Below are 13837 nucleotides of genomic sequence, written 5' to 3' on the forward strand. Positions count from 1 at the left end.
AAGAGGCAGTGCACATCTCAGATAGCAGGGTGGGTAGGCACATGATGTGAATCTGTGCTGCTGCATTGGGCTGCAGGCAGCTCTGCCTCCACCTGATCTCCTGCATATGTTAGAGGATCTGTCCTGATTCACTCTGAACACAAAACACACTCTACATTCATTCATCATACCAGGGGGAGAAAGAAAGAATGCTGAGAGACAGGGGGAGAGAGGAGGGGAGAGGAGGAACACAAACAGGGAGAGGTGCGAAGGTGTGAGAGGAAGATGAATAAGAGGTAAGACAAAGAAGAGGGAGAGGTTAGGTGAGCTTGAATAAAAAAGCTGCACTAGCCCAGTCTCCACGGAGCTAGCCTACATAGCAAGACAGACAGAGGGGAGGGGGGCTGGGAGTGTGTTAGAGAGGGAGAGACATTACGAAAGATAGAGAGAGGGAGGGGTGATGGAAGAAAGGCGGGGGGGGGGGGGTTGGCAGTGACATGTGTTTATCTTAGTGATTGTGAGAGTGAAGGATGAGAAGGATGTAAACAGCTGGGGGGAGAATGGATGATGGGAGGATGGAGAGGCAGAGCGGGGTTAAAGGGGTTAGCTTCCACAAATCAATGCTATCCACAGCTCCATCTCCACGGTGACATCCCCTCCCTGTACTGCCTATCCCCAAAGACAGACAGCCACCAGTAATACACCAGACACATTTATGGATTCAGCTGTATTCACATGGACACGGTGAGGAATGAGAGAGCACATATCTAGGTAGATTTCAAGACAAATATATGGATTCAGAATCTGTGCACAGGTGTACAGAAAGTGGTGGAGGGAGAAAGAAGCTAGCTCTAAAACACTGCCCCGTGCTTCATCTTCAGGGATACTTTCACAGGTTTAACGTGTATCTCTGCATCCTCTCTCGCTCTCTCACTCAGTTTGTATCCTTGTAGCAGATCTGTACTGTGTCTTATATCATAGTCGCTTCCTTGAACAGTAGAATTGATTGGGGCTTCACCTGAACCACTGGAGGCCTCACTGCACTCCTCGTCTCTGTCACGATTAACTCAAATATTCCACCCCCTCAGGCAATACGCATTACATTTTCTCATTTTTAAATCATAATACTTTTTTGGGGGGGAAAATATCTCCACAAAAACTTGATTAATTAGTATTCACAAGCCTAATTTGGAAGGCAGCTGAGTCAGATGTTTCCCCTTTAGTCTCAGAGGAGGAAGTTGGGATGCTGACGCCGAGTTCTGATTGGAACAGAGCTGTAGTTCTGATATGACCTTTTCAGACTCTTAGGCTGTGTCCAAAATGGCACCCTATTGGCCCTAGTCAAAGATAGTGGACTATGTAGGGGGCCCTTTAGCCTAGCAAACACAGCAAATGCATCAGACTGAACGGCCTGAGTACTATCCCCCACTCATTATGGGGGATAGTGTAGCTGAGTGTGTTTATCTTAAAACACGACTGGTAGCCTCAGGAAAGAGGGGTGACCCAGTAAGTAAAGCACAAAATCTGCACAGAATACTTGAAGAGATCTTCTGGTATTTTGTATACTTTTTAGCCAATAGTTCTGAAAGTAGCGCTCACAAGCCAAAGGTGGTCCCCGAAAATGGTGTACTACGACACATGTGCAGATATGTGACCATGTCATTGCTCTCTCTCCCTCCCCCTCTCTCTGCTGTGTCCACCGAGCCAGTGGACCCGCCCTGCAAACTCATTGAATAACGCTGGGCAGGCCTCTTGCTAGCTGTGTACTCAAATGTGGGGGGTGAAGCTCATTGGCTAGAACCTGAATTGCTAGGGGTGAAATGTAGGGAAAATGGCCCAGCTTTAAGAAAACAGTCGCTTTCAAACTAGGGATTTCGTGGCTAACTGAGGTAAGACAGTAATTCTGCTCATAGAATATGGATGCAAGAACTACACATTGACACATCCAGCCCAAAGCAGGAGGTTTAAAACATACTTTCTTCGTAGCCATAGTACCGGAGCATGTCTTTAAGACAAGCAATGAGTGCATGGGAGTGCAGGAGAGAGAAGGATAGAAGACGAGGGGAGAAAGACTGGACAATCCCTACCTCCCTCTTTAGGAGCAGTATCTTAACAGATTGGCCTGGGAACATGCGCTGTGCCACGCTGGCTAGGCCCCCAGCCCGCCTCACAATTCAATTTACAGCCAACATCGGAGCTAAGATCTGCCTAGCGCACCGCAGATCCCTCACCACGGAGCATAGACAGAGAGAGATGGATAAAAAAGAGAGCGCGAGGGAGGGTGAGAGAAAGAGAGAGGAGAAGAAGAGAAAGGGGGAAAGAGACAGAGGAGGAAAACGGAGGGGTTGCTACAGGGAGGTAAAGCTAACTCCAGTCACAGTCAAATCAAATTTTACATTTACATTTACATTTAAGTCATTTAGCTGACGCTCTTATCCAGAGCGACTTACAAATTGGAAAGTTCATACATATTCATCCTGGTCCCCCCGTGGGGAATGAACCCACAACCCTGGCGTTGCAAGCGCCATGCTCTACCAACTGAGCCACACGGGACCAAATCACATTGTATTGGTCACATGCACATGTTTAGCACGTTATTGGTCACATGCACATGTTTAGCACGTTATTGGTCACACACACATGTTAAGTAGATGTTATTGGTCACATGCACATGGTTAGTAGATGTTATTGGTCACATACACATGGTTAGTAGATGTTATTGGTCACATACACATGTTTAGCAGATGTTATTGGTCACATACACATGTTTAGCAGATGTTATTGGTCACATACACATGTTTAGCAGATGTTATTGGTCACATACACATGTTAAGTAGATGTTATTGGTCACACACACATGTTTAGCAGATGTTATTGGTCACATACACGTGTTTAGCAGATGTTATTGGTCACATACACGTGTTTAGTAGATGTTATTGGTCACATGCACATGGTTAGTAGATGTTATTGGTCACATACACATGTTTAGCAGATGTTATTGGTCACATACACATGTTTAGCAGATGTTATTGGTCACATACACATGTTTAGTAGATGTTATTGGTCACACACACATGTTTAGTAGATGTTATTGGTCACATACACATGGTTAGTAGATGTTATTGGTCACATACACATGTTTAGTAGATGTTATTGGTCACATACACATGTTAAGTAGATGTTATTGGTCACATACACATGGTTAGTAGATGTTATTGGTCACATACACATGTTTAGCAGATGTTATTGGTCACATACACATGTTTAGCAGATGTTATTGGTCACATACACATGGTTAGTAGATGTTATTGGTCACATACACATGGTTAGTAGATGTTATTGGTCACATACACGTGTTTAGCAGATGTTATTGGTCACATACACATGTTAAGTAGATGTTATTGGTCACATACACATGGTTAGCAGATGTTATTGGTCACATACACATGGTTAGCAGATGTTATTGCGATTGTAGCGAAATGCTTGTGCTTCTAGTTCTGACAGTGTAGCAATATCTAACATGTGATCTAACAATTCCCCAACAACTACCTAATACACACAAATCTAAGTAAAGGAATAAGAATATATACAAATAAATATATGGATGAGCAATGACAGAGCGGCATAGGCAAGATGCAATAGATGGTATAAAACACAGTATAAACATATGAGATGAGTAATGCAAGATATGTAAACATTATTAAAGTGGCATTGTTAAAGTGACCAGTGATCCATTTATTAAAACTTCTTCTTAATAGGGGGGCGCTGTTTTCACTTTGGAAAAAATCGTGCCCAAATTAAACGGCCTCGTACTCTGTTCTAGATCATACAATATGCATATTATTATTACTATTGGATAGAAAACACTCTGAAGTTTCTAAAACTGTTTGAATTATATCTGTGAGTAAAACAGAACTAATTTGGAAGCAAACTTCCATATAGGAAGTGAAAATTCTGAAAATGAGGCTCTGTGTCAGGGCCTGCCTATTCAACTGGCTTTTATTTATGGATCTGTATGCACTTCATACGCCTTCCACTAGATGTCAACAGGCAGTAGAAGGTTGAATGGGGTGTCTAGCTTGATGTGAGGCCGAATAAGAGCTTTTGGAGTGACAGGTCCGCTCTTTTGTCAGTTTTCAACTGCGCGCCGGGGAACCTCACATTGTCTTCTGAAAAGCGTTCGGTATACACAACGAATTGCTCCGGCTCTGATTTTATTGGATACATATGAGAAGAACATCATAAAGTAGGATTTTCAACCGAGTTTGACCAGTTTATTTGACGTTTATTGGGAATTTTTGAATTTTTCGTTCCAGGCGCCAAGAGTTGATGGGCATGTTCGCGCCACAATGCTAGCCAAAGTTGCTAATTCGACAGAAGAAATGGACATTCTAAAACCAAACAACGATTTATTCTGGACCTAGGACTCCTTTCACAACATTCTGATGGAAGATCAGCAAAAGTAAGAGAATATTTATGATGTTATTTCGTATTTTTGTGTAATATGTTGGCTCCAACACGGCGGAGAATAGGTGAGCGCTGTCTCACAATAATGCATGCTGTATGTTGTAGTAAAGTTATTTAAAAAAATCTAACACAGCGGTTGCATTAAGAACCAGTGTATCTTTCATTTGCTGTACAACATGTATTTTTTAGTAAAGTCTACGACGAGTTCTTTGGTTAGATTAGGTGACTGTCCAAAATATCTCCGGACATTTTGGTGAATTGTTGCTACATATTCACAATGTATAACCACGATTTGCAGCTCTAAATATGCACATTTTCAAACAAAACATAAATGTATTGTATAACATGATGTTATAAGACTGTCATCTGATGAAGTTGTCCAAAGGTTAGTGATTAATTCTATCTCTATTGCTGGTTTTTGTGAAAGCTATGTTGGCGGTGAATAAATGGCTTTGTGTGTTTGGCTATTGTGGTAAGCTAATATAAATACATATTGTGTTTTCGCTGTAAAACACTTAAAAAATTGCAAATATTGGCTGGATTTACAAGATGTTTATCTTTCATTTGCTGTACACCATGTATTTTTCATAAATGTTTTACATTTAACATTTAAGTCATTTAGCAGACGCTCTTATCCAGAGCGACTTACAAATTGGTGCATTCACCTTATGACATCCAGTGGAACGGCCACTTTACAATAGTGCATCTAAATCTTTTAAGGGGGGGGGGAGTGAGAAGGATTACTTTATCCTATCCTAGGTATTCCTTAAAGAGGTGGGGTTTCAGGTGTCTCCGGAAGGTGGTGATTGACTCCGCTGTCCTGGCGTCGTGAGGGAGTTTGTTCCACCATTGGGGGGCCAGAGCAGCGAACAGTTTTGACTGGGCTGAGCGGGAACTGTACTTCCTCAGTGGTAGGGAGGCGAGCAGGCCAGAGGTGGATGAACGCAGTGCCCTTGTTTGGGTGTAGGGCCTGATCAGAGCCTGGAGGTACTGAGGTGCCGTTCCCCTCACAGCTCCGTAGGCAAGCACCATGGTCTTGTAGCGGATGCGAGCTTCAACTGTTTTATGATGAGTATTTTGTATTTCACGTTGCTCTCTGTAATTATTCTGGTTGTTTTGGTGCTATTTGTGATGGTGGCTGCAATGTAAAACTATGATTTATACCTCAAATATGCACATTTTCGAACAAAACATAAATGTATTGTATAACATGATGTTATAAGACTATCATCTGATGAAGTTGTTCAAGGTTAGTGATACATTTTATCTCTATTTCTGGGTTTTGAGAAAGCTACCTATGCGGTGGAAACATGGTGAAAACATGGCGTTGTGTGTTTGGCTATTGTGGTTAGCTAATATAAATACATATTGTGTTTTCGCTGTAAAACATTTTAAAAATCGGAAATGATGGCTGGATTCACAAGATGTTTATCTTTCATTTGCTGTATTGGACTTGTGATTTCATGAAATTATATTATATGATATCCCTGTCCCGTTAGGCTAGGCTATGCTAGCCAGCTTTTTTTATGAGGATGCTCCCGGATCCGGGATGGGTAGCCCTGAAAGGTTAAAGTGGCCAATGATTTCAAGTCTGTATGTAGGCAATGTTAGTGATGGCTGTTTAACAGTCTGATGGCCTTGAGATAGAAGCTGTTTTTCAGTCTCTCGGTTCCAGCTTTGATGCACCTGTACTGACCTCGCCTTCTTCTGTATGGTAGTGGGTTGAACAGGCAGTGGCTCGGGTGGTTGTTGTCTTGATGATCTTTTTGGCCTTTCTGTGACATCGGGTGCTGTAGGTGTCCTGGAGGGTAGGTAGTTTCCCCCCGGTGATGCGGTGTGCAGACTGCACTACCCTCTGGAGAGCCTTGCGGTTGTGGGCGGAGCAGTTGCCGTACCAGGCTGTGATACAGCCCGACAGGATGCTCTCAATTGTGCATCTGTAAAGGTTTGTGAGGGTTTTAGGGGACAAGCCAAATTTCTTCAGCCTCCTGAGGTTGAAGAGGCACTGTTGCGCCTTCTTCACCACACTGTCTGTGTGGGTGGACCATTTCATAAACACGGCTGTGACAATAACAGCGGATAATTCTCTTGGGAGATAATACGGACGGCATTTGATTGTGAGGAATTCTAGGTCAGGTGAACGAAAGGACTTGAGTTCCTGTATGTTGTTACAATTACACCATGAGTCGTTAATCATGAAACATACACCCCTGCCCTTCTTCCTCCCGGAAAGATATTTATTCCTGTTGGCGCGACGTACAAAGAATCCAGGTGGCTGTTCCGAGAGAGCCAAGCTGAGAGCTTATTCCGAGAGAGCCATGTTTCCATGAAACAGAGTATGTTACAATCCCTGATGTCTCTCTGGAAAGCAACTCTTGCCCTAATTTCATCTACCTTGTTATCTAGAGACTGAACATTAGCGAGTAACATACTCGGAAGCGGTGGGTGGTGTGCGCACCTCCGTAGTCTGACCAGAAGACCTCTCCGTCTACCTCTTCTCCGGCGACATTGTTTTGGGTCAGTAGTGTAGTGCTGGTAAGTTGACGCCACTCTGATATCTAATAGTTCTTCCCGGCTGTATGTAATTACACTTAAGATTTTCTGGGCTAACACTGTAAGAAATAATACACAATAAAACTAAAATAGTGCAGATTTCCCTAAGAACTAGAAGCGAGGCAGCCCTCTGTCAGCGCCATTTTATGTCTATCTACTACAGCCGCTGCCTCTGAACGTGTCCCCATTTCCCCTGTCCATTTCCTAGCAGCCCTCTGGGTGTAGGGGAACAGGAAGGAGAGCAGGGTGCCATGCTGATGCCTCAAGTCATGCCCTGTGAATAAGACCATCAGTAAGTGAATAGGATCCTGATGACTCTCTGGGAATGGGGGACCCTGCAGTGAGCTGAGGTAGAGGGAGGATAGCCTGATAAGCAGACCTAATTAGAGGGAAGGGGGGTGGCCACACAGAGCTTGCATCCCAAATGGCACCTTTTCCCTATATAGTGCCCCAGAGGCCCTGGTCAAAAGTAGTGCACCAAATAGGGAGCCATTTGGGAGGCAGTCAGGGGCGAGCAGGGTTGAGGTGACCACAGGACCTGAAGGGTTCCCCAGTGTTCCCAGTGTCAACTAAGGCCCTGTCCACACCCTGCTACATTAGCTTCTCTGCTCCATTAGCCCCAGTAACAGTTACCATGCATCCCAAATGACACCCTATTCCCTCTACAGCAAACGGCTATGGTCAAAAGTAGTGCACAATATAGGGAATAGGGGGACATTTGTGATGCACACTTACGCAGACCTCCTTCCACCTATAAGGCTGCTGCCTTTCAATTATTCTAGCAGCCTGAACCAAGACCGGAAAAAACAATTAACCTCTTCTCTCGATCTCTCGATCTCTCAGGACAATGGACTAGAGTGAGTCACTTGAATAAAATAAAAAATATTAAATCAGGAACGTTTAATGGCATATGGATGAAAAGGAAATGCAGATGATTTGCGGTAAATTGGCATTAGACATGGCAAGGTATTTGCGATCCAGTTGATATAAATGTGTGTATGTGCCATATATCTACACAACGGTTCTAAACCAGCCCGGGGACAGTCTAATTACACACTTTAAAGTGTTTGCTAATGGTTTCTCTGTATGTCGAAGTGTGTGTGGTGTGTCACTAATGGGAGAGAAAGGCTGGGGGTGGGCCTTCTTTGCTGCACTGTGTGGGCTAGTACACCTTCCCTCTCTCCCTCCCTTCTCTTTCTGCACTTCTCTCCACAGCCAGTGTGCTGCCTTTGATTCTGTGCCCACAGGTAAGCACTGTCCCCAATGTGGGATCAGAACACAAACCAAACTTCCTTTCAAAACTTCCTATTTCTGTCTCCTTCAGGGTGTTTGTGTTTTTGTCTAACTCAGGAATCAATGGAGGTAGAAACTCTCCACCAAAACTAATTCCAAATACTGGTAGGCTAAATAGAGGAAAGTTCAGAGAATCACAACCAACACTGAGTTAGTTAGTCCAGTGGTTAAAGTATCTGTCTAGGCTAGTCATATCCTGCTGTGGGCCAATCTCACTCATCTTGCTGACCCTTCCAGATTGCCTACCTAAAAAAGTCAAATCTCAACTAACACCCCCCTAGTCACTTCTAGCCCTTTCATACACAGACAAAGACCCCACTAATGTACCACGCCTGCTTCTTTTATCCTGCCACCTAAAAACTTAGTCATGTTTCCTGCATTTTCACAGACCCTGTAATCAAAACACAGGTGTCAGGTCTGTGTAAATGCCTTAACACCTCCCATTGTTTAACACCTCTCTAATTTGCAATGCAAACAGCCTCTAGGTTATGACAACACGCCCCTCCCAATTTGCCAGTTGTATAAAAGGGGTATACCTGCAAGAAAGTGGTAAATAAGGGGATGTTTGAAAGGGGTCATATAAACATTGCCTTATATTTATTTTTTACATGTAATATACCACATCTTCTGTCTGAAATGGGTATTTCTGATCAGGCCATTACTGGCCCTCTAACACCTCTGCAGAGCCACCTCAGGACCAGTCTCATTACCTGGGGTCCTGCTGAGAGCCTTGTAGCACTGAGATAAGCCCTGTAATGTCAGCCGTCACGCCATTCCTATCACGCCTTCCCTGTAACAGAATTCCTTGTAATGTCATCACTGCAATGCCAGTCCGCCCTTTGGTGTCATATGGCTGAAACGAAAGGAATGATGACTATGTACTGACTGTGAGCCCTTTTGAGTCATCCCTGCTACATCAACCCTGTGATATCATGAACTTTGTGTCTGTCCTGTGACGTCTGTCAGAGCCATGACGCCAGTCAGCCTTGTCACACCACTCTACTAACTACTGACTGAGCGACCCCACTCTGGCAGCTCTCTGCATTTCAAAAGCACTTATTTTCCTTCCCTCCCTGAGTACTTAATCTGCGGCCACTGAGCTGTCTAAACAGGTGCCTGTGAATCGCCTCGGGTGAAGGGTGTGAATATTTTGCCGGTTTGAGTCGTGCCGGGCTTATGAATTCACTGTTGTGTGTAACTGCCTCGGAGAGTGGTGAGATCAGATCAGAGCCAAGAAAACAAGAGCAGCAAACACCTCATTTTATCACGCTCTCTCCCGTTTCAACACAACCTCCTCAACTACCTCTGCATCCCCCGATCTCTCTCCCTCCTTCTTTCTCTCCATCTCTTTCAGACCTTCTGTCCCTCCTTCACCCACTCCTCCCTCACACATCGCAGTACTCATTACTCCACAGTGAGAGGCCAATCTGCTGAGAGTGTGGACTGTGGAGAATGTGTGTATTTGTGTCTCAAATATACAAATACACACTCCTCCTTTCCTGCTTTCTGCCAGACAGTCATAGAAAACAAAGCAACTGGAGCTTGAAACACGAGCGGTTGACATTTCACTTAAGAAACTTTTGGAGTTTTCTATTAAAGACAATTATAACTGTGCCTCGCTGGATAACAGAGCTGGATAACAGAGAGCCTTTCACTGTGTGTGTGTGTGTGTGTGTTTGTGTGTGTGTGTGTGTGCATGCGTGTGTGAGCGTGTGTGTGTGCTGTAGACTCACGCATCCACTTCTGCCATCAGGTCCAGCTTGCTGGGGAAAATCTCAGACAGCAGCACTCGAGTGAAGGACTTGCCAAGAGACTCAAGCTTGGATTCCAGGTGCTATAATGGAGAGAGAAAGTGAGAGTGAGTGAGTGAAAGTGAGAGAGAGAAAGTGAGTGAGAAAGTGAGAGTGAGTGAGTGAGAGAGAGAGAGAGAGAGAGAGAGAGAGAGAGAGAGAGAGAGAGAGAGAGAGAGAGAGAGAGAGAGAGAGAGAGAGCGAGAGAGAGAGAGAAATACAAAGAGTGAGGGAGTAATGAGAGTAGGAGGACGTAGAGAGGGAGGGGATGGTCACATTAGCTTTGTGCCGAGTCCACGCGAAGAACAAGTGTGTGTTTGTGCAGGTCTTGGACTCACAAGGGACCAGGCTGTGTTGCCTGCCTATACTAATACAAACACAGACACACTACGACACACCCCCCCACTCCTCCTCCCTTTCAATAGATGTTCTGCTGTTCCAGTGGAGGGTCCTTCACAGGTCCTTTAGAGCTCCAAAGTCTAGTGTTTCATAGTTAGTTAAACAGCTAATAATTAGAATATGGCTAATTAACCCAACTGGCTCTCAATGATGGAGCCCAGCAACACTGGAGAAAACCACCCAATAACATCACTAGATAAAACACATCACCGCCCAATAACATCACTAGATAAAACACATCACCGCCCAATAACATCACTAGATAAAACACATCACCGCCCAATAACATCACATCACCGCCCAATAACATCACTAGATAAAACACATCACCGCCCAATAACATCACTAGATAAAAGCGTTGAGCCAGTTCTGGGACTGAACTTCCTTCTGTGTTGGTGAACGTCTTTGAAGAGGGCCCGCTGGACCAAAAGTGTTACCACAGAGAGTCAAGACACACACGCAGTGCATTAAAAGGTGAGTGGATGTTTTTCCCCTCAGAACGTCGACTTCAAAAAGATCCCCTAATGGTTAGTATAGAGAGAGGTAAACCTCTGCAGCCAGCCACACTGTGATTCTCCGTTCCCTAGTGGGTTAGTTCTCACCCTTTACTATGACAGCCTGGGTTGCTATCTAAGATTATCCAGTCCTGTCCAGACAAAGGCCTATCACACAACTCAACCACTTAATCTACACATTGGCCCAACGAGGGGTAGAACCAGTGGGACAGATTCAAATCCAGCTACTGTAAAAAAATAAAAATAAAAAAACGTTATTTTGGAATAACTTCATCTCTCTGTCTGACTACTGTATGTGGATAAGAGGAGAGGTTTTCATAGGTTTGAAAATTGTGGGGGAAAGGTTTGGTTTTAAAATATAATCTGACAGCAAGAGGAGAGGAGAGATGCCAGAGAACACTACGATTCTCTCAGAGAGGGGGGCTCTCTGTCTCTTCCTTCCAGCATACCAATTAGAGAAAAGGATGAGGCGAGGACGTGGAGGAAGAATCCCAAACAAAGTCAAACACAACGCATGAGAGGAAAACAAGAAGCGGGCAGATCAAACAGAGGAGAGAACAAAGAGAAGAGTGCTGAGAGGAGGAAGGAGGGGGGAAGAAGAGGGCTTGAGAGCAGGCTAGAATGGGATCCAATAACCCCCCCATGTAGGACCGATTAAGAACCCCAGGCACACACGCACAGAACATCCAAATGCCAACTGTTGGAGGGGTGAGGTTTGGCTTTACACTCTATAGTCTCCACAGGTGCATTGAGCTGCTAAGAGAAGCTGTGCCCCACAAAATGTATTACACATTATTGCATAAGTGAAGGTCTCAGTGTGTGAGGGAGGGGTAGAATCAGGATAAGTGTGAGATCTCCGAGACGCAGGCTCATACCTCCATGACCTTAGGACTGCCCTGCCGGCCCAGCGTGCCCAGGATCAGGCCCCATCTCTTGGCAGAGCGAGCCTTGTCGATGGCCTGGAGCCGGATGGACCGCATGGCTTCATGGTCATAGTACTCCCTGGAGAATATCTTACTGTACGGGTCGTACCTAAACACAGACATACACACAAGCACACGAGTGCACAGACATACACACAAAAGCACAGGCATTTGCAATTATACACAAACACACAAAACATGCACATTAGTGTGTATTGTTCACAACTGGTATCTACCTCGAGGATAGAAGCGCAAGAGAAAATCCAATCATGAAAATCCATCAAGTATTAAGGCAGTTATATGAGAGAAGAGGGATTTTAGAGAAACAAATCTTTCTCTCTACTAGGAGAGCTCAGCTCAGCACATCTTGAGATGAGCATCTTTATTAGAGACCGAGAGGAGGGCAGTAGTGCATACATGTATACAACAAACCCCATCTCATATCAATTGTTTCCCACCAAAACAGCTGAGTGGCAATGACACCATAATGACAACCTCCTACAAGGTGAACCACATCACATTAATCCTGTATACAGTCCATTCGGAAAGTATTCAGACCTCTTGATTTCTTTCCACATTTTGTTACAGCCTTATTCTAAAATTAATGAAATGCTTTTTTCTTCATCAACCTACACACAATACCCCATATTTACAAAGCAAAAACAGGTTTTTAGAAATTTTTGCAAATGTATTAAAAATAACAAACTGAAATATCACATATACATAGGTATTCAGACCCTTTACTCAGTACTTTGTTGAAGCACCTTTGGCAGCGATAACAACCTTCTGCCTTCTTGGTAGTGACGCTACAAGCTTAGAACACATGTATTTGGGGAGTTTCTCCCCTTCTTCTCTGCAGATACTCTCAAGCTCGGTCAGGTTGGATGGGGAGCGTCGCTGCACAGCTATTTTAAGGTCTCTCCAGAGATGTTAGATCGTGTTCAAGTCTGGGCTCTGGCTGGGCCACTCAAGGACATTCAGAGACTTGTCCCAAAGCCACTCCTGCATTGTATTGGCTGTGTGCTTAGGGTTGTCGCCCCAGTCTGACATCCTGAGTGCTCTGGAGCAGGTTTTTATAAAGTCTCTCTCTGTACTTTGCTCCGTTCATCTTTCCCTCGATCCTGACTAGTCGACGACACAATAGTGGTAGGCCTGATCACCAACAACAATGAGACAGTGGTGCCAGGACAACAACCTCTCCCTCAACAGGATCAAGACAAAGGAGATGATGTGGACTACAGGAAAAGGAGGGCCAAGCACACCCCCATTCTCATCAACGGGGCTGTTGCGGAGCAGGTTGAGAGCTTCAAGTTCCTTGGTGTCCACATCACCAACAAACTCTCATGGTCCAAACACACCAAGACAGTCGTTATAGAGGGCATGACAATGCCTATTCCCCCTCAGGAGACTGAAAAGATTTGGCATGGGTCCTCAGATCCTCAAAAAGCTTTACAGCTGCACCATCGAAAGCATCCTGACTGGTTGCATCACCGCCTGGTATGGCAACTGCTCGTCCTCCGATCGCAAGTCACTACAGAGGGTAGCAAGTATGGCCAAGATCATCACCGGGGCGAAGCTTCCTGCCATCCAGGACCTCTATACCAGGCGGTGTCAGAGGAAGGCCCTAAAAATTGTCAAAGACTCCAGACACCCTAGTCATAGACTGTTCTCTCTGCTACCACACGCATCCCCCCACCCCCATTTTTACGCTGCTGCTACTCTGTTTATTATCCATGCATAGTCCATGTACCTCTACCTACATGTACATATTAACTCAATTACCTCGAATAACCTGTGCCCCAGCCCATTGACTCTGTACCGGTACCCCCTGTATATTGCCTCTCTACTGTTACATTATTATATTATTGCACCTTAATTATTAGTAATTTTTCTACTTAATTATAATTTTATTTATTAT

At 44.6% G+C, this 13837-nt stretch overlaps 1 protein-coding gene across 2 annotated transcripts in view; it reads right to left on the bottom strand.

Annotated features, from left to right (window-relative positions):
• The window catches only part of LOC139548764 (2-(3-amino-3-carboxypropyl)histidine synthase subunit 1-like), a 127458-nt gene that overhangs the window by 10075 nt on the left and 103546 nt on the right, over nt 1-13837 (bottom strand). For both annotated transcript variants that reach the window (XM_071358583.1, XM_071358582.1), the window contains exons 8-9: nt 11872-12028; nt 10026-10126 (exon numbers count right to left, since the gene is read on the bottom strand). In XM_071358583.1, the coding sequence (XP_071214684.1) occupies nt 10026-10126; nt 11872-12028 (258 nt within the window). The remainder of the gene's footprint in view (nt 1-10025; nt 10127-11871; nt 12029-13837) is intronic.

The sequence above is a fragment of the Salvelinus alpinus genome, chromosome 22 (assembly GCF_045679555.1).
Source record: "Salvelinus alpinus chromosome 22, SLU_Salpinus.1, whole genome shotgun sequence".
Taxonomy (NCBI): domain Eukaryota; kingdom Metazoa; phylum Chordata; class Actinopteri; order Salmoniformes; family Salmonidae; genus Salvelinus; species Salvelinus alpinus.